General features: G+C 50.5%; 1 protein-coding gene across 1 annotated transcript in view; it reads left to right on the top strand.

Moving 5' to 3' along the window:
* The window catches only part of LOC119944514 (synaptojanin 2 binding protein), a 28,997-nt gene extending 15,833 nt beyond the window's left edge, over positions 1 to 13,164 (top strand). Inside the window, exons 2-4 of the mRNA XM_038765463.1 lie at positions 4,068 to 4,204; positions 7,659 to 7,754; positions 10,179 to 13,164. Of these exons, the coding sequence (XP_038621391.1) occupies positions 4,068 to 4,204; positions 7,659 to 7,754; positions 10,179 to 10,319 (374 nt within the window). The 3' untranslated portion in view covers positions 10,320 to 13,164. The remainder of the gene's footprint in view (positions 1 to 4,067; positions 4,205 to 7,658; positions 7,755 to 10,178) is intronic.
* The last annotated feature ends 8,427 nt before the right edge of the window (positions 13,165 to 21,591 follow it).

Below are 21,591 nucleotides of genomic sequence, written 5' to 3'. Positions count from 1 at the left end.
TACGCTGGGCTGTGTACAAGTTAATTAAGGCAGGCACAGTCCCCATCCCACTTGGGACGCACGGTCTAAGTAGGAGGGAGCAAGGCACTGGATCCCCATTTTACAGTTGAGGCACAGAGAAGTGACTTGCCCAAGGTCACCCAGCAAGAAAATGGCCGAGCGGTTGGCAGAGTAGGGATTCAAAGGCAGGTCCTCTGACTCCCAGGCCTGGGCTCTCTCCTAGGATGTGTGGCTTCTCATCTCTTCTCTATAATAATAATAATAATAGCATTTATTAAGCACTTACTGTGTGCAAAGCACTGTTCTAAGCACTGGGGAGGTTACAAGGGGATCATGTTGTCCCACGTCTTAATCCCCATTGAGGGGATTAAAGGCTCACAGTCTTAATCCCCATTTTACAGATGAGGTAACTGAGGCACAGAGAAGTTAAGTGACTTGCCCAGAGTCACGTAGCTGACAATTGGTGGAGCCGGAATTCGAACCCATGATCTCTGACTCCAAAGCCCGGGCTCTTTTCCACTGAGCCACGCTGCCCCGTTCATCCATTTGAGTCTCCTACCCCTGCCCCTGCCCATGTCCAATGCCTGGCTCAGGCTACTTCCGGGGTCTAGAATTCCTTTGCCATGGAAGTCTGCCAGTCCTCAGCCTGGAAAGCAGCGTGGTGTAGCGGATAGAGCCTGGGCCTGGCAGTCAGGAGGTCATGAGTTCTAATTCCGGCTCTGCCACTTGCCTGCCGTGTGACCTCAAGCAAGTCACTTCACCTCTCTGGGCCTCAGTTCCCTCATCTGTAAAATGGGGATTGAAACTGTGAGCCCCCTGTGAGACACGGACTGTGTCCAACTCGATTTGCTTGTATCCACCCCAGCGCTTAGTACGGTGCCTGGCACATAGTAAGCGCTTAACAGGTAACACAGTTATTATGATTATTATTATTAAAGCCTCCCCCTAAAGCCCCAACTCCTCTGCCATACTTTCCCCAACTAATTACCAATCCTTTCAGCTTCATCCTTAGCTCTTGTGCACATTTGTTTTGATTCCACTGTTTGTGACTATCAGTTGATCAATCAGCGTGGCCTAGTGGATAGAACACAGCCCTGGGAGTCAGAATGACCTAGGTTCTAATCCCGGCTCTGCCGCTTGTCTGCTGTGTGACCTTGGACGAGTCACTTCACTTTTCTGGGCCTCAGTTTCCTCATCTGAACAATGGGGTTGAAGACTTTGAGCCCCATGTGGGACCTGGACTGTGTCCATCTCGATGAGCTTTTATCTACCCCAGTGCTTAGTGCAATGCCCAGCACATACAAGGCGCTTAAGCAAATACAATGCCTGGCATCTACCTGGCACTTATCAAATACCATCATGAGGAGAAAAAAGTCAGTGTGATATCGAGTGCTTACTGTGGGCACAGCCCTGCACTAAGCATTCATTCATTCAATCATATTTATTGAGGGCCTACTGTGTGCAGAGCACTGTACTAAGCTCTTGGAAAGTACAGTTCAGCAATAGAGACAATCCCTGCCCACAATGAGCTTGCACTCTAAAGGGGAATATCAATATTACTGTGTGTGTCCTGTGAACAGAGCACTCTACTGAGCGCGTGGGAGAGTACAGGAGAATTAATCGGCATGATCCCCACCCTCAAGGAGCTTACAGTTTAAGGGCTGTTTCTGTGTCTGTCTCTCCCCTTAGAGAGTGTCTTCCTTCTCGTACTTCCCAAGAGCTCAGTATAGTCTTTAATAAATTCCATGACTCCTATTACTGCTCTCCATGGGTCTCCCTCAACTCACCCAGTCTTATCTATTGGCTCTCTTCATCCTCTCTGTTCCTCCTCAGTTTCCCTTCCAACTGTATTTTGTTAATAATCAGTCAGCAGTGTCATTCTGGGAGGGGAACCTGCCCCCTAATTCTGGTTTATGGAACTCTCCCAAGCGCCTAGTAAACACTCACTAAATATGATCAGTCATACTTACTTACTGTGTGCAGAGCACTAAGCCCTTGGGAGAATGCAGTAAAATCAGTAGAAATATTCCCTTCCCCCGAGGAACTTACAGTCTTCACTCTCCTACATTTAGCTCTCGCTATTTCCTTACCCTGGAGCTCATCTTCAGAACCCTTCTTGAATTTCACCGCTACCAAGAAGCCTTCCCCAATCAAAGCACATCAACCCAACCTTTTTTTTTTTTTAAAAAAAAGGAAATTCATTCATTCAATCATATTTATTGAGCACTTACTCTGTGTAGAGCACTGTACTAAGCGCTTGGGAAGTACAAGTTGGCAATATATAGAGATGGTCCCTACCCAACAGCGGGCTCACAGTCTAGAAGGGGGAGACGGACAACAAAACAAAACATTAACAAAATAAAATAAATAGAATAAATATGTACAAATAAAATAAATAGAGTAATAAATACGTACAAACATATACTTTCATTCATTCAGTCGTATTTATTGAGTGCTTACTGTGTGCAGAGCACTGCACCAAGCGCTTGGGAAGTACAAGTTGGCAACATATAGACTTTGAGCCCGCTGTTGGGTAGGGACCATCTCTATATGTTGCCAACAATGGTATTTAAGTGCTTATCATATGCTAAGGACGGTTCTAAGCACAACTAGAGATTAATCAGTTTGGACACTGGAGAGGAAGGAGGAGGAGGGAGGAGGATTTAATCCCCGGTTTGTAGTTGAGGTCACTGAGGCCCAGAGAGGTGAAGTGACTTGCCCAAGGTAACCCAGCAGATGGTTGGCAGAGCCAGGATTAGAACCCAGGTCTTCTGACATTCATTCATTCATTCAATCGTATTTATTGAGCGCTTACCGTGTGCAGAGCATTGTACCAACTGCTTGGAAGAGTACAATGCAACAATAAGCAGACACACTCCCTTTCCACTAGGTCACACTTCTCTTACCTACCCTGGGTACTTTTGTATTTTGTTCCTAGTCTCAGCATTTGTGTGCATTTATTTGTTTATATGTGTATATATTGAACGTTCTAGACTGGGAGCCCGATGTTGAATAGGGATTGTCTCTACCTGTTGCCGAATTGTACTTTCCAAGTGCTTAGTAGAGTGCTCTGCACACAGTAAGCGCTCGGTAAATATGATTGAATGAATGAATGTTCAATCATTCGGCTAGTTCATGCCGATATATTTGTCCTACTTCCTAACATTTCAGTTGTTATTTGTAACCGGTTTTTGTCTGCTTCACTGTAAAATTCTAAGCTCCTTGAAGGCGAAGGATGAATCTTACTGTGGTTCTACTCTCCCAAATGCCTGATTGAGAACTTAGCACCCTATAATAATAATAATAATAATGGTATCAATCCCCTGGATGGATTGAAACAACATTTCGTGCTGCATTTGCAGTTTGGCTTGTGGCCCGATCTGGGAAGCTAGCCTGAAAGGCCTGGACTTTGGGGCAAACACTTTCCTCCCTAACGACGCCCTTTCTCTCTCTCTCTGTGCTTTTCTCTGGCAAACGTTTTCCTCCTCAATGGTGTGACTTTTTTTTCTGCTATTTGAGTACTTCCTATGAGCCAGGCACTGTACTACACGCTGGGGTAGATACGAGCTAATTGGGTTGAGTACGTGGGGCTCATGGTCTTAATGCCCGTTTTACAGATGAGGGAACTGAGGCCCAGAGAAATGAAGTGGCTTGCCCATGGTCACCCAGCAGACAAGTGGCAGAGCTGGGATGAGATCTCAGGTCCTTCTGACTCCCAGGCCATAGGCCATGCCACTTCTCTCTCTGTGGTTTTCTTTGACAAACACCTTCCTTCTTAATGGAATGGCACTCTCTCCGCCTCTCTTCTCCTCTCCCCTTCTCCCATTCTCTCCTCCTCCTCTCCTCCTTCCCTTCTCTCCTCCTCTCCTTCTTCTCTCCTTCTCTCCCGCTCTCCTCTTCTCTCCTCCCCTTCTCTACTTCTCTCTGTCTCCTTCTTCTTTCCTTCTCCCCTTCTCCTCTCTTTCTATCCACCTCTCCTTCTTCTTCTCTCCTTCTCTCCCCTCCTTCTTCTCTCCTCCTACTGTCCTCTCCTCTTCCCCCCTCCTGCTCTCCATGTGCTTTTTCAGGGCTGGGCTTCAACATCGTCGGCGGGACAGACCAGCAGTTCATGCCCAGCGACAGCGGCATCTTCGTCAGCCGGATCAAAGAGAATGGGGCTGCGGCCCTTGACGGGCGGCTCCAGGAGGGCGACAAGGTCCTAGCGGTGAGAACCCAGGCCGGCGGGGACCCCCCCATCCCACCCTGCCTCCGGGCCAACTCGGTCAGCTATTGCCGTTCCAGTCCTAGCACCTTTGTAACCTTGATGGTGGCTTTAGTGGGAGGGTTTCCAGTTTGTCCCTTTGGGGGTAAGAGACTGTCTCATTTTTTTTGTGTGTATGGTATTTGTTAAGCGCTTACAGTGTGACAGCCACCGTACCAAATGCCGGCGTAGAAACAAGGTCATCAGGTTGGACACGGTCCCTGTCCCGGGTGGGGCTCACAGTCTCAACCCCCATTTTACAAATGAGGTCCCTGAGGCACAGAAAAGTGAAGTGACTTGCCTAAGGTCACCCAGCAGACAAGTGGCAGAGCTGGGATGAGAACCCAGGTCTTTCTATCTCCCAGGTCTGTGCTCTTGCCAGTATCTGGTGGAAGCTCATTATAGGCAGGGACTATATCTGCTAATTCTGTTATATTGTACTCCTCCAAGCACTCAGTACAGTGCTTTGCACATAGTAAGCGCTCAATAAATACCATTGATTGATCTATTGATTTCAAAGCTCTTTCTGGCCTGGCCCGTGTTCCATGGGCTGCCTGACCCATGTTCTTTTCCACTTAATGCTGAATAAAACCTTTCTTCCCAGTATGCTGTAGGTGTGACTATGAGTGACTTGAAACCTGGCTGGGGGAAATGAAGTCTTAGTTCATTTGGTAATTCAGACTGTCACCCCCCTCAGCCGCAGAACCTGGAAAATAGTCACCTGGGGGAGGGAGGGCAAGACCTTCCTGTCATGTCACAGGGAACACCGGGAAGATTAACGCGACGTTTGTCAAATACTCTGACCTCCTCTGAGTTCCTTGGGGTGCTTTAATCAATCAGTGGTATTTACGGAGTGCTTACTTAGAAGCAGCAGCATCAGCCTAGTGGATGGGGCACGGGGCTGGGAGTCAGGAGGACCTGTATGCCAGTCCCGGCCCTGTCGCTTGTCTGCTGTATGACCTTGGGCTTCACTTCTCTAGACCCCAGTTACCTCACCCGGAAAATGGTGATTAAGATTGTGAGCCCCATGTGCGACAGGGACTGTGCCCAACCCGATTTGCTTGGATCCACCCCATCACTTAGTACAGTGCCCGGCATAGAGTAAGCGCTTCCCAAATGCCACAATTATTGTTACTGTTATTACTGTGTGCAGAGTATCATACTAAGCATTTGGGAGAGTACACTGTATCAGAGTTGGTAGACACATTCCTTGCCAACAGCGAGCTTACAGTCTAGAGGAGAATTTAATGAGACCCCCTGAAGTGTAATGCCTTTGTTTCAGAGGAGAACACAGTATTGGGTTGGATGAGGCACTCCACTCATTATGGTTGGGGTATGGATTGCAAGGTGTTTAAAAATGGGAACTAATTATCAAGCTTTTTTTAAAAAGAAATTTAGGTGTACAATAATAATAATTATGGCGTTTGTTAAACACTCTGTGCCAGTTGCTTTACTAAGCACTGGGGTGGATACAAGCAGATTGGGTTGGATATAGTCCCTGTCCCCTGTGGGGCTCACAGTCTTAATCCCCATTTTACCCATGATGGAAAGAAGGCCCAGTGAAGTGACTTGCCCAGGGTCGCACAGCAGACATGTGGCGGAACTGGAATTAGACCCCAGGTCCACCTGACTCCCGGGCCCATGCTCTATCCACAGAGCCACGCTGGTCCGTAAGAGACCGGGCAAGGGAAACTAGACCCTTGCCTGTCCCCAAGGCACTGTGCCAACTTAGACCCACCACAGGCAAGAGGGTACCCCTTAGCTGCTGCTGCTGGTGATTCATTCATTCATTCAGTCGTATTTATTGAGCGCTTACTGTGTGCAGAGCACTGTACTAAGCGCTTGGGAAGTACAAGTTGGCAACATATAGAGACGGTCCCTACCCAAAAGCAGGCTCACAGTCTAGAAATGATGCCATGCCATTCCCCTGGGACAACCAGAGGTTGGCAAGACCAGCAGAGTGGGCTGACGTGACTGGAAGCACCTGGTGGGCAGGGAGCGGGTCTCCCAACTCTCTTATATTGTCTCTCCCCAAGCACTTAGTTCAGTGTTCTGCATGCGGTAAGCGCTCAGTAAATAGCTTTCATTCATTGTCGTATTTATTGAGTGCTTACTGTGCGCAAAAGTACTGAACTAAGCACCCTGACCGACTGATATGACTCCCTGGAACTTGTGGCAGGCCCCACGGATACGTGCTTGGAGAATTGTAGTAGAAGGCAGGCGTTCTGTGGCATACAACTTGTCCACCATTCATTCATTCAGTCAGTCGGTCATATTTATTGAGCGCTTACTGTGTGCAGAGCTCTGTACTAAGCGCTTGGAAAGTACAATTTGGCAACAGATTTGGCACCAATCTTGAGCAGCCTTGTAGGTCCCCATTTTCCTCTTATTTGATTTTATGCAATCTTAATTTGAGGCCTAGGTTCTCGAATTTGCCTTTCAGATGAGAAGCAGCCTGGCTTAGTGGCAAGAGCCCGGGCTTGGGAGTCAGAGGTCTAATCCCGGCTCCACCGCTTGTCAGCTGTGTGACTTTGAGCAAGTCATTTAACTTCTCTGTGCCTGTTACCTCATCTGTAAAATGGTGTTTAAGACTGTGAGTCCCACCTGGGACAACCTGATTACCTTGTATCTACCCCAGTGCTTAGAACAGTGCTTGGCACATAGTAAGCGCTTCACAAATACCAGCATTTTGATAGAACCCGGGCCTTGGCAGCATGGCTCAGTGGAAAGAGCACGGGCTTTGGAGTCAGAGGTCGTGGGTTCAAATCCCAGCTCTGCCAGTTGTCAGCTGTGTGACTTTGGGCAAGTCACTTAACTTCTCTGGGCCTCAGTCAGTTCCCTCATCTGTAAAATGGGGATTAAAGACTGTGAGCCTCCGGTGGGACAACCTGATCACCTTGTAACCTCCCCAGCACTTAGAACAGTGCTTTGCACATAGTAAGCGCTTAATAAATGCCATCATCATTATTATTATAAAGACTTGGTTTCTAATTCCAGCTCTGCCCCTCGTCTGCTGCGTGACTGTGGGCAAGTCACTTCAGTTTGTCTGGGCCTCAGTTCTCTCATATGTAAAATGGGGGTGAAGTCTGGAAGCCCCATGTGGGACAAGTTGGACTGTGTCCAACCCGATTAGCTTTTATCTACCCCAGCGCTGATTAGTACAGTGCCTAGCACATAGTAAGCGCTTAACGAATACCACCGTTATTAAAACCTTTCCACTCACAACTTTTTTTATGGTATTTGTTAGGGGTTTACGGGCTTACTACGTGTCAGGCTCTGTACTAAGCGCTGGGGTCTATACAAGCAAATGGGATTGGTTTTGCGGAGAAGGGACGGTCACGGGTTCGGGGCTGCATCTCCACAAGGCAGACTGGGGATTTGTTTGCTAATTGGATTGCTGTTCTTGGGTTCCTTGCAGGTGAATGGCAAAGACTTGAAGAATTTGTTGCACCAGGATGCCGTGGACCTGTTTCGAAATGCCGGTTATGCTGTGTCCCTCAAAGTGCAGCGCAAGGTAGGTAGCGTCATACCCGCTTCCGGCCCCTCGGCCCCAAACCCTCTGCTCTGCGGTTTCTCGAATCCTGTGTTAGCCCACTGCCTGGCTTAATCCCAAACTTCTCCCACCTTCTCTCTCTCAGTTGGGAGGCTTCTCTGGGCTCTTTGTTAGCTGGAGAAGCAGAATGCCTACTGGAAAGAGCCTGGGCCTGGGAGTCGGAGGACCTGGGTTCTAATGCCAGCTCTGCTACTGGTCTGGTGGGTGACTGTGGGCAAGTCACTTCTCTGTTCCTGTTGGCTCATCTGTCAGATGGGGATTAAAACTGTGAACGCCATTAGGGACATGGACTGTGTCCAACCTGATTAGCTTGTCTACCCAGCACTTAGTAGAGTGCCTGGCACATAGTAAGTGCTTACCAAGTACCATTTCAAAAAAAAAAAATAGGGAGAACACCTCGGTAGCTTCATGATCATCTTTAGAGTGAATCGTATCTTCAGAGTTCCCACCCAAGAAGTCGCTTAGATGATTCCTCTCCTAGAGGAGTTGATCTAATAGCGAAAAGACAGCTCCTCCCCGATGCATAAACGGACCCTCCATTGGGAAGAGGACACGTTAAACTCCATCTCCCCATATGAAGTGTCTGAGTGATGAATCACTGGGCATGGTGGCATGAGTAGAGTGGGCACCCATATTAGTCGAATTTACGGAGCGCTTACTGTGTGCAGAGCACTGTACTAAGAGCTTGGGAGAGTACAGTATAACGATCTAATAGACACATTCCCCACCCACCTTTAGCTTCCGGTCTTGAGGGGGGACTTAGCATTAGAGGGGCCTCACGTTCTCTGGCCCAGGCCTCCCGGGGTGTAGTGACCTCTCTGGATTCCGGGGCTGGGCCTGGCTAGCCTTAGGGCCTTTTATCCCAGGGATCGCCTCCTTCTCTGAAGCGTGACTCCAGGGTGCAGGGGGTGGGGTGGCCCTGGGATGCGGCACATCACCAGACTCCTTCCCCCACCCCAGACGGAATCACCCCCTCCCTTCTTCCTCCTCATTTGTAGCCCAGGTTGGCCAAAGCATTGTCCCCACCCCCTAGGTCAATCAATCAAAGGATGGTATTGATTGAGCGCCGACTGTGTGCAGAGCCCTGGACTAAGGGCTTCAAAAAGTATATGGGCTAATGGTTACAGCGCGGGCCTGAGAGTCAGAAGGACTTGGGTTTTCATCCCGGCTCTGCCACTTGTCTGCCGCGTGACCTTGGGCAAGTCACTTCACTTTTCTGGGCCTCAGTACCTTTGTGTGTCAAATGGGGATGAAGACTGTGAGCCCCTTGTGGGACAGGGACTGTGGCCAAACCAATTTGGCTGCATCGATCCCAGTGCTTAGTACAGTGCCCGTCATTAGTAAGGGCTTAACAAATACAACCGCTATTATTATTATTATTATGGTACACAGAGTTGGTAGACACATGGAAACTGGTTGTGGGCCAGGAATGTGTCTGTCTATTGTTGTACTCGCCCAAGAGCTTATTATAGTGCCCTGTACATAGTAAGCACTCAGTAAATACGACTGAATGAGTTTCCTACCCACAAGGAGTGCGGTCTAGTGGATAGAGCACAGACCTGGGTGTCCGAAGGGCCAGCAGATGATCTGCTTGGGTGATTTTGGACAAGTCATTTCACTTCCAGCGCTTAGAACAGTGCTCAGCACATAATAAGTGCTTAACAAATGCCATTATCAGTATTATTATTATTATTATTATTCTCTTTGCCTCCATTTCCTCTTCTTTAGAATGGAGATTGTCTGGGAGCCCCATGTTGGACATGGACCGTCTCCACTCCTGCGCTTAGTACAGTGCCTGGCACATGGCACTTAGCAAATACCACTATAAATACCATGATCCAGGGGCGACAGACATTAAAACTGATTAGGGATAGAGGAAATAATAGAGTGTAAGGATGTTTACGTAAATATGAAGTACATGAGCTTGCTGACCCATTTCCTCAGAAAAGCAAACTGTGGAGGCCAGTGAAGCTGCCACTGCTGCCCCTCCCCATTGTGGGGCTCACCCTGTGGGCTATTAGGCCATGCTAGTGGGTAGAGTATGGTCCAGGGAGTCAGAGGGACCTGGGTTCTAATCCCGACTCCATCACTTGTCTGCCATGTGACCTCAGGCAAGTCGCTTCAGCGCCCTGGGCCTGGCGGGGTAGGTTAAGTGCTCGGATCAAGGTGGGAGCAGTTTGGATGGAGAGGGAAGGGTGGATTTTATCGACGCCGTGGCGGTCGAACTGAGAGGATTTGGTGACAGGTGGAGCGTGCAGGTTGAATGAGGAGAGAGGAGGTTCCAGTTTCGGGTGAGTCAGGAAGGATGGTGGGGCTGAGATCCCGGGGTGCTGTTAGGGTGGTCCTGACATTCGTGTGTCCCCCCGCCCTGTGCCCCCTTCCCAGTTACAGGTTCAGAATGGCCCCGTGAATCACCGAGGCGACGGGGACCCCCGCGGCCTCCCCCTAGCCGCAGTGCTGGTGCCAGCGCTCGCCCTCGCCGCCCTTGCCACCTGGGCCTTCATCAGGTCCCGACAGCGACTGTGACCGGAAGCCTGCACCTCTCGAACTCCGCGCCCAACCCGAGGTCCCCATCCCCTGTCCCCCGCTGCCGTGGCCGGTGACCGCCGTGGGATCCGAAGAGAGAGAGAGAGACTCCCCCAACCCAGACTGGACTGGTGTTGGGCAGGGCTGACCGGCAGGAGTGGGAGCCGCCACCGGGCCCGCTGACCTGGTTGGGCGGGAGACAAAGCGACCGCATTCATGGGGCGAGCCCTTCTGTCATCCTCTTCCCCTCCCCTGCCCCCTCTAGCCTCTGCCCCGGACGTTGACGTCCTTCCTGTCACCTGCCAGGCCGCCAGGCTCGGGCCTCGAGGTCGGGGCGGTGGGGGGTGTGGACGGCCAGTTGAGTCATTTCCGTTGTAGTGCTCTTATTTGGGAACCCCATGGAGGTCCTCACCTCATCTCTTTCCCATCTCTCCCACGGGCCCGCGACGAACAAAGAGGGGATGGGGTGGGGCTGTTTTATCATTTCGGAGGATGATAAGAGACACCGTGGAGAGAATTAAAAAAATAAGAAAGCCTCCCGGCTTTCTCGGGCCGCCGGTTTCCACCGTAGCCATCTTGCCGTCTGAGCAAGTCATGGAAGGGAGCCCATCCCCAGGCAGGAGGGAGCAGGATGCAAGGAAGAAACACAGAATTGTCAGGGAAAACACTTCTCCTCAGGACCGGGACCTGGATGATTGAGTTTCATCTCTTTCCGGTGGTCCCGAGAAGAAAGCTTGTGCCAAAGTCAGAACTGAGCTGCGGGGCCGGGGGATCAGGAGCGAACAAGCGTGTCCCATTGTGGGATCGGAGTGGCCATTTTGGTAGGTCGGGTCCCCACTGGAGAGGCCTGTGTTTCAAGGAGGGGAATTGTGCTGGATGTGTTTCGGTCCCTTTTTAGGGAGGCCAGAGGGGAGAAGAGAGAGTTTGGGACCAGCTGTCCTGGGAAGACCCTCAGTTGGGGCAACTTGTAGAGTCTTGTTTGACTCTCCTCACCCAGAGAGATGAGGGGTGGCTAGGAAGACCGGGAATAATCTGTTCCACAACAGGCTTCATGAGCGGAATTATCAGCCCCCTTGCAGAAGAGGAGGGGCAAGAAACTACCTTTCGCTGTGTGTCAGGGAAGGAAGGGGGCTGAGGCGAGAGGCAGAGAGGTACGGGCCCCCAAAGCTGCTTAATGCTTGATTGTATTTATATATTTTTGCAGGGCAGTTGAGGGAAGGGGAATTTTGGCTCTCTGAAGGGGGATCCTGAGGACCAGAGGGTAGTGATAAAGAGGCAGTCCAGGAGAAGTAGTTCCGGTTGGGACCTTGGGATCGGTGTGGTTTAGGAGATAGGACCTTAAAGGCCCTGGGGAAAGCCAAACTGTCCAGCAACCCTCTTTCCCTTTTTCTCTGCCCTTCCTCGAGCACACCTCCAGTCAGCGAGCGTGTCATCCGTGACCCGAAAAGCTGTATTCGCAGGTTATGAACGGAAGCAGATTTTAACCAAACGGGAATGGGAACGCCTCACCTGCCGCCGTGTCGGCACCCCATCCTTCCTTTGGCTCAGGGCCCCGCAAGTTTTCCCAGAATCCCCTGGAACCCCAGCTCGTTGTTGCCAAAGAATGGGGGTGGAGTTTGGGGATTTTCTTTTCTATTCAAATATAAAGGAAACACATTAATTGCATATCTGTGATATCCTATAAGTCTACTCTAATATAGATGTGTTCTAAGAAGAAACTTCTCCCTGTCCCCTCTTTGGTGTCTGTCTTCCCTTCCGCTACACTACTTAATAGACTTATCGGGTGGGGATGTTGGAGGAGTGAGGGGGAGGAGGAGAAGAGGGTTGGTGGGGGTCGTTGCTCCTCTCAGTAAAGTCAACTCCAGCCGGGATCCACTTAGCTACGCTGAGAGTCAGATGGCATCGTTGAAAGTCAAGTCTTGGGAAGCGGGTTCTGTCAGTGAAGGCGTCCTTTAGCCTGTCCTCTTGCATGTTAAGTGGGGATTCCAAGAACGAGGCCCTAATATATCAGCACCAAAAACTTCATCTGGGCTTTCCCCAGAGCTCTTGGATCCCTGCGTTAAAAACCAGGGGTGTCAGTGAGGACGATATCGGGAAGTTACTGACATTGGGAGGAATGAAGGAGGATCCCACAGCTTGGCTGTGCAGTCCTCCAAGGAAACACGATGAAGAATATGAAATATTTTGGGTGGAGCTCTCCCCCCCCCCACCCCCCAAGAGACTTAAAACATTAACGTATAAGAGCCTGTTTTCCTCTGGTGGTGGAGGTTGCATTTTAATTTCACGAAAAAGCCACTAACCAAAAAGCTAAAGGCTTCTCGATGGGCTTTCCGTATGTGAACAGTTGAGAAGGCGTGGGTGTCTTGATACCCATTTAAGAAATCATGGTAGACCTGAGAATCCATTGAGGAGTCTATCAGTCCATCAGCATGCCTAAGATCTCTTTGTATTAAGAGGCTTTTCCTCTTTGGATCTCACCGTTCGTCCGAAGATGAGTAAAAGAGAATCCAGTTGAACTCCTTTCTGGCTCGTATGGAACCAACAGCGATACCTGAGCCCAGACTGGCAGTTTTGTCATTATGGGAGGTGGAGAAGTTCATTCCAAAGCTCTGTGGCTCATTCGGGAGTTGGGACTTGTAACCGAGACAGCAGGTGGGCCCCAGAGCCAGGGGGTGGGCAACGAATCAGTCCATCCCAAGTACTTATTGAGTGCCTACTGTGTGCATTTAATTATCCTGAATCTGATCACTATCCAACTTATAAACTGTAACCCTCTCCTTTCAGTACCTCTTGTTTATTGTTGCTCATCAATTTGTGAAGAGAGAAAAGTAAATCGTTCTGCCTGTGTGTTCTCTCGGAAATGTTGTAACGGGCCCTGGGTGGTCTCCTACCAGCTTCCAACGGAACAGGTTGTGATGTCATGAACGCCGGGTTCTTGGTCATTCAGTTTCTGGGTTTCGTGGTCTCTTCTGGAAGAACTTTACCCGGAATTGCAGTGATGATGGGAGGTGCTAGTTTACCTCTCCGCCCCCGGCCTTATTGCCGCGAGCAATCGAGGGGTGGCCATTGGAGTTCCACAATTGGGGAAAGGGTTGGAGCCAAGGATGGGCCCCCGCTGTCTGGCACAGATCCCCATGGCCTCTCTTTCCTGAAGCCACAGGAGCAGGGGCGGGTAAGATTGGGATGGGCGGCCGAATAATAATCATTAATCGTTGTCGTATTTTATCAAGTGCTTACTGTGGAGGTGTAAGATCATCAGGCCCCAAAGTGGGGCTCACAGTCGAAGTAGGGGGAACAAGCATCTGCTCCCCATTTTATGGATGAAATAATGGAGGCATAGCGAAGTGACTTGCCTGAGGCCACACAGTAGCAGAGGTGGGGTTAGAATCGAAGAGTTAACTAGAAGATGGATTCAGCTGGTCCTATGTTCTTAATACATCAGAACACCGATTTAAACAAGTGAAGGCAGCTCAAAGGAAAAAAATCCAGGGTCAGGTCAGTGGTAATAATAGTAGTGAGGATGGTAATTTAAGTGCTTACTATGTATCAAGCACTGTTCTAAGCACTGGTAGGTGCAAGCCAATCAGGTGTGATGCAGTTCCTGTCCCTCATGTAGCTAATGGTCTTAATCGCCATTTTACAGATGAGGTAACTGAGACAGAGAAGTGACTTGCCCAAGGGCACACAGCAGATGAGCGGCGGAGGCAGGATTAGAACCCAGATCCCTCTGACTCTCAGGCCCATGCTCTAACCACTAGACCACTCATGGGGTCTCTTAGGCCGTATTTAGCTGCTACTAGTTTGGGGGAAGTCAGGTTCTCTTGTAGGGGGCTCTGGAGAGATGCAGGTCTTCCAGCACCAATGCACTGTGCTTTTCTTGATTCCAAAACAAAGGGATAGTGAAATGGGGCCATTTTAAAAGTTCCCTTCCAAGGTAACTTGCTCAAATTATGTAGTGTGACCAGCTGCTTTTCGAGTGGATGTAAGGGGGTGGCTGGGGTTTCTAGCTACTACAATTTCAGCCCGTTGCTGCAAGGGTTTCAATCCTGCCGTGTTTTTTGTGAGCGGGCTTTCCCCGCTGCCACGTATGCCTGCCAGGTGTGTTTCCTGCCAGCATACAGTTGTGCTCCCTTTGGAAGGCAGGTAAGCTGGTGTTCGGTGTTTAGCAGCACGGTCTAGTGGAATGAACACGGGCCAGGGGGTCCGGGTTCTAATCCCTGCTCTGCTGCTTCCGTGCTGTGTGACCTTGGATAAGGCACTTCACTGGTGCAAGTCCATCTTGGGGTTGCCCACGGTGAAATGCACAGAGACTAGCGCTTCTCGGATCCTGATTGCTCTCCCATCCCGAAAGCCAGGGATCCGGGGGCTGTTGTCCCGGGAGTGGCAAGGAATCTCTGACTCCCCTCTCCAGAGAGGCACCCCCTTCCTTCTCTCTCTCTGTCTCTTTGAGGAGCAGTGTAGCCTAATGGAAAAAACACGGTCTTGTGAGTCAGAGGGCTCCAATCCCAGCTCTGCCACTTGCCTGCCACGTGACCTTGGGTAAGTCACTTAAACCTGTCTGTGCCTCCATCTCCTCAGCTGTAAAGTGAGGATGAAATACCTGTTCTCCTTCTTATAAAGTGCATAAGAAGCGCCCCAATTATAGTGTTGGGGTGCAATATTGTCTGAGGCATTTTTTTACTGTGCTCTTAAAATGCTTCCTCTGCCCTATTTTTATGGTATTTAAGTGCTTATGTGCCCGACTAAGCACTGGCTAGATACAAGTTAATCAGGTTGGACACAGTCCCTGTCCCCCGTGCGGCTCAAAGTCTTCACCCCCTTGCTACAGAGGAGGGAACTGAGGCTCGGAGAAGTGAAGTGACTTGGCCAAGGTCACACAGCAGACAAGTGGCAGAGCTAGGATTAGAAACCAGGTCATTCTGCCTCCTAAGCTTGTGCTCTATTCACTAGGCCACGCTGCTTCTCGCTCTTGGTGTCCCAGAAAGAAAAGGTGTGGGGGCAGAGAGGTGTGTGGGCGTGGCAGGAGAGAAGGAGGTGGGGGGAGGGGAGCAACTGGAGTGGGTGGGGGAGGACATGGTTGTGTCTGGGTCACCGGGGGAGGTTGCCCTCTTTGGGTCCTGTGTCCTGATTGCCCGCAGCTTCTGAATGTTTAAAGGATGTGGAGGTGGCCTGGAGTTGATCCCCCAACATGTTGCTGGCCAGAGAGCATTTCCAGCCCTCTCAGATATCCAAATCAAGCAGAGAATAGCCCGGCTGAGGGGAGAAGCGAAGAGCAGGTAGCGAGCTTCCTCATCTCAAAGGTGTCTGCTGGCCACAACCAACCCGAACCCTTTCTATTCTCGATCTACTCCCACTCCCTTGGAGAATTCATTCACTCTCATGATTTCATCTACCACTTCTGTGTGGACGATTCCCCGATCTCCATCTCCGGCCCTGATCTGTCTCCCTCTCTGCAATCTCGCATTTCCTCCTGCCTTCAAGACATCTCTCCTTGGTTGTCCCACCTTTGCCTCAAGCTTGACAGGTCCAAAACAGAACTCCTCTCCCCTTCAAAAAAAAAACAAACCTGTCCTCCTCCTGATCTTCCCATCACTGTAGACAGCACCACCATCCTTCCTGTCTCACAAACCCGTAATTTTGGCATTATCCTTGACTCCTCTCATTCAACCCTCACGTTCAATCTATCACTAAATCCTGTCTGATCAACCTTCACCATATTGCTAAAATGCACCCTTCCTGTCCTTCCAAACCGCTACCACGTTAATCTAAGCACTTATCCTATCCCACCCTGATTATTGTATCAGCCTCCTTGCTGACCTCCCTGCCTCCCACCTACTAGACCCACTCGAGTCCATTCTGTAGGTTCAGCCTTTACTATGTTGCTAAAATCCACCCTTACCTCTCCATTCAAACCTATTCCATGCTGAGCCAAGCATCTTATCCATAATAATAATAATGATGGCATTTATTAAGCGCTTACTCTGTTCAAAGCACTGTTCTAAGCGCTGGGGAGGTTACAGGGTGATCAGGTTGTCCCACGGGGGCTCACAGTCTTAATCCCCATTTTACAGATGAGGTAACTGAGGCCCAGAGAAGTGAAGTGACTTGCCCAAAGCCACACAGCTGACAAGTGGTGGAGCCGGAATTTGAATCCATGACCTCGGACTCCAAAGCCCGGGCTCTTTTCCTGTACTACTTCATCTGCCTCCTCGCTGACCTGCCGGCCTCCTGTCTCCCCTCTCCAGTCCGCACTTCACTCTGCTGGACGGATCATTTATCAGCAAAAACATTCAGCCCTGCTTCCCATTCCTTAAGAACCTCCAATGGCTGCCCACCCACTTCTGCATCAAACGGAAACTCCTTACGGTCGGCTTTAAAGCACTCCATCACCTACCTCACCTCATTGTTCTCCTACTACATCCCAACCAGCACACTCTGCCCTTCTAGCGCCAGTTTGCCCCAATCTTGTCTATCCCACTGCCAGCCCCTTTCCCACATCCTCCCTCTGGCCTGGATTCCCTCCGTAGATGCCAGAACACCATTCTCTGCACCTTCAAAGCATTACTAAAGTCACATCTCCTCCGAGAGGCCTTCCTGGATCCGGCTCCCTCTCCCTTCTGCGTCATCGATGCACTTGGATCTGTGGCCTTCAGGCATTTGATATCGGCCCCAATGCCGCAGCATTTACTGGACATAGCTTTAAATTGTTATAAATTATTTATAGGAATGTCTGTCTCCCCTTCTAGACTGTAGGCTCGTTATGGGCAGGAAGCCTCTCTGCTAATTCTGTTGTATTCTACTTTCCCAAGTGCTTAGTAAAGTGCTGTGCACATTTCTAGACTGTGAGCCCGTTGTTGGGTAGGGGCCGTCTCTATATGTTGCCACTTTGTACTTCCCAAGCGCTTAGTACAGTGCTCTGCACACAGTAAGCGCTCAGTAAATACGATTGAATGAATGAATAGTAAGTGCTCAATAAATACCATTGATTGATTGGTGTTTCTCTGCTGCTCAAATCATGTCTCTATGAAAACATACAGTCCATGTTTCCTTACTCAAGAACCTCCAGTGGTGGCCCATCCACCTGTGCATCAAACAAAAACTCACCATCAGCTTGAAAAGCTCTCAATCATGTTGTCCCCTCCCAACTCACCTCGCCACTCTCCTACTCCAGCCTAGCCCGCACATCCCACTCCTCTAGCACCTGCTTTCTCACTGGGCCCCGATCTCGTCTATATTGCAGCCGACCCCTTTCCCATGTCCTCCCCCTAGTCTGGAACTCCCCCCGCATCCAGAAACTGCCAGACCACCACTCTACCCACCTTCAAAGCCTTCTTAAGGTCACATCCCCTCCATGAGGCCTTCCCAAGAGGCTGCTTAGAGAAGCAGCATGGCTCAGTGGAAAAAGCATGGGCTTTGGAGTCAGAGGTCATGGGTTCAAATCCCAGCTCGGCCAATTATCAGCTGTGTGACTTTGGGCAAGTCACTTCATGCAGCTTGGTCAGCCGTGTGACTGTTCTCCTCACCTGCGGGCAGCAGCCAAACAGCTGCGCAGGAAGGACCTGAAGATCTCCCAGCTTCAGGTGGAACTGAGGCGGCCCCCTGCACCCCCGGCCCCTTGAATCCTAGGCCCTGTCCACTACCTATGTTGTGACGCTCACCTATGCTAGGTACATGATGGGCCGCCCTGCCCCTCCGGCCAGCTGTTTTCGGGTAGGCACGGGGCACAGGGGAGTATCCCAAGCGGGACACGGGTTAGCCACGTTAGCTCCTGAAGAGGTGGCGGGACAGCCATCTCAAATTAGAAGAGTCGGAGGGAATGGGGGAAAGGTGACAGGCATTATCGTTGTCTTGTACTCTCCCGAGTGCTAAGTACAGTGCTCTGCACACAGTAAGCGCTCAATCAATATGATTGAATGAGTGAAACAGGTGATCCCTGGAGGCTAGGCAAACTGCAGGCACTTTGTGGGCAGGCAATATGTCTGTTTATCATATGGTGTAGTGAGAACGCTACTGGCGAAAGTCTAAACACCATGCCAACCTCGTTCACTTTATCCTTTCCTGCCTTAACTCAGCCCTCTCCTCTGCCAGACAAAACTATTTCTCCTCCCTTATTGACACCCATGCCCATCATCCCCATCAGCTCTTCCGTACATTCAAATCCCTTCTCAGGCCCCCGGTTCCTCCCCCTCCTTCCCTCACCCCCAACGATCTGGCCTCCTACTTCATTAATAAAATTAAATCCATCAGGTCTGACCTCCCCAAAGTCACTCCCCACCCTTCTCCAACCCCCCAGCTCTCAACAATCTCTGCTACTCTCCCATCCTTCCCAGCAGTTTCCTCAGAGGAGTTCTCCTCCCTCCTCTCAAGTGCTATTCTGGCCACCTGTGCTTCTGACCCCATTCCCTCTCATCTCATGAAATCTCTCGCTCTGTCCCTTCTCACCTCCTTAACTTCCATCTTCAACCGCTCACTCTCCACTGGCTCCTTCCCCTCTGCCTTCAAACATGCCCATGTCTCTCCCATCTAAAAAAACCCTCTCTTGACCCCACCTCACCTTCTAGTTATCGTTCCATCTCCCTCCTACCATTCCTTTCCAAACTCCTTGAACGAGTCATCTACACGCGCTGCCTCGAATTCCTCAACACCAACTCTCTCCTCGAGCCCCTCCAGTCTGGCTTCCGTCATCATCATCATCATCATCAATCATATTTATTGAGCGCTTACTGTGTGCAGAGCACTGTACTAAGCGCTTGGGAAGTACAAGTTGGCAACATATTGCCAACATTCCACATACATTCCATGGAAACTGCCCTCTCAAAGGTCACCAATGACCTCCTGCTTGCCAAATCCAAAGGCTCCTACTCTATCCTAATCCTCCTCGACCTCTCAGCTGCCTTCGACACTGTGGACCACCCCCTTCTCCTCAACACGCTATCCAACCTTGGCTTCACATCCTCTCCTGGTTCTCCTCTTATCTCTCCCGTTGTTCATTCTCAGTCTCTTTTGCAGGCTCCTCCTCCCCCTCTCATCCCCTTACTGTAGGGGTTCCTCAAGGGTCAGTTCTTAGTCCCCTTCTGTTCTCGATCTACACTCACTACCTTGGTGACCTCATTCGCTCCCACGGCTTCAATTATCATCTCTACTCTGATGACACCCAAATCTACATCTCTGCCGCTGCGCTCTCTCCCTCCTTCCAGGCTCACATCTCCTCCTGCCTTCAGGACATCTCCATCTGGATGTCTGCCCGCCTCAACATGTCCAAGACTGAACTCATTGTCTTCCCTCCCAAACCCTGCCCTCTCCCTGACTTTCCCATCACCAATGACGGCACTACCATCCTTCCCGTCTCACAAGCCCACAACCTTGGTGTCATCCTCTACTCCGCTCTCTTGTTCACCCCTCACATCTAAGCTGTCACCAAATCCTGCCGGTCTCAGCTCCACAACATTGCCAAGATCCGCCCTTTCCTCTCCATCCAAACCACCACCCTGCTCGTTCAAGCTCTCATCCTATCCTGTCTGGACTACTGTATCAGCCTCCACTCCGATCTCCCATCCTCTTGTCTCTCCCCACTTCAATCCATACTTCACACCGCTGCCCGGATTGTCTTTGTCCAGAAACGCTCTGGGCATGTTACTCCCCTCCTCAAAAATCTCCAGTGGCTACCAATCAGTCTGTGCATCAGGCAGAAACTCCTCAGCCTGGGCTTCAAGGCTCTCCATCCCCTCGCCCCCTCCTACCTCACCTCCCTTCTCTCCTTCTACAGCCCAGCCCGCACCCTCCACTCCTCTGCCGCTAATCTCCTCACTGTGCCTCGTTCTCGCCTGTCCCACCATCGACCCCGGGCCCACGTCATCCCCCTGGCCTGGAATGCCCTCCCTCCGCACATCCGCCAAGCTAGCTCTCTTCCTCCCTTCAAGGCCCTACTGAGAGCTCACCTCCTTCAGGAGGCCTTCCCAGACTGAGCCCCCTCCTTCTTCTCCCCCTCCTCCCTCTCTCCATCCTCCCTGCCTTACCTCCTTCCCTTCCCCACCGCACCTGTATATATGTATATATGTTTGTACATATTTATTACTCTATTTTACTTGTACATATCTATTCTATTTATTTTATTTTGTTAATATGTTTGGTTTTGTTCTCTGTCTCCCCCTTCTAGACCGTGAGCCCACTGTTGGGTAGGGATCGTCTCTATATGTTGCCAACTTGTACTTCCCAAGCGCTTAGTACAGTGCTCTGCACACAGTAAGCACTCAATGAATACGATTGATTGAATGATTGATTGATTGAGAAGCAGCATGGCATAGTGGCTACAGCTTGGGCCTGTGAGTCAGAAGGACCTGGGTTCTAATCCTGGCTCCGCCACTTGTCTTCTCCGTGACCTTGGGCAAGTCACTTTGCTTCTCCGGGCCTCAGTGACCTCATCCGTAAAATGGGGATTGAGACTGTGAGCCCCGTGTGGGACAGGGGCCGTGTCCAACCTGATTTGCTTGTATCCACCCCAGCACTTAGTACAGTGCCTGGCACATAGTAAATGCTTTACCAATACCATTGTTATTATTATTTATTGTTGTGTCATACTCTTCCAAGTGCTTAGTATGGTGCTCTGCAGCAAGTGAGCGTTCAATGAATATAAATGAATGAAAGGACAGAAGGGATAAGGTTACAGGATTATGAGGGTCGGGGTCGGAGCCCTGGAACACTACGTGAAGCAATGTGGCCTAGTGGCTAGAGCATGGGCCTGAGGGTCAGAAGGACCTGGGTTCTAAACCTGGCTCTGCCCCTTGCCTGCTGTGGGACCTTGGGCAAGTCACTTCACTTCTCTGTGCCTCAGTTCCTTCATCTGTAAAATGGGGATTGGGCCTAGGAGCCCTCTGTGGGACAGGGACTGTGTCCAACCCGATCACCTTGTAGCTACCCCAGCACTTAGTACAGTGCCTGGCACACAGTAAGCGCTTAACAAATACCACAGTTATTATTACATAAGTGTCGAGAACCGTCAGGTTGGGGATGTTGGGAGCGGGCAGTCTGAGCTGCAGGGAGAGAGAGGGAGGAGCCCAGTTGGCATAAAGAAGTGTGGTTCAGTGGAAAGAGCACAGGCTTTGGAGTCAGAGTTCAAATCCCTGCTCCGCCACTTATCAGCTATGTGACTTTGGGCAAATCACTTCACTTCTCTGGGCCTCTGGTACCTCATTTGTAAAATGGGGATTAAGACTGTGAGCCCCCCGTGGGACAACCCGATCACCTTGTAACCTCCACAGTGCTTAGAACAGTG

The sequence above is a fragment of the Tachyglossus aculeatus genome, chromosome 23 (assembly GCF_015852505.1).
Source record: "Tachyglossus aculeatus isolate mTacAcu1 chromosome 23, mTacAcu1.pri, whole genome shotgun sequence".
Taxonomy (NCBI): Eukaryota; Metazoa; Chordata; class Mammalia; order Monotremata; family Tachyglossidae; genus Tachyglossus; species Tachyglossus aculeatus.
Note: the sequence above shows the minus strand (reverse complement) of the source record. Positions and strands in the feature narration are given on the sequence as shown.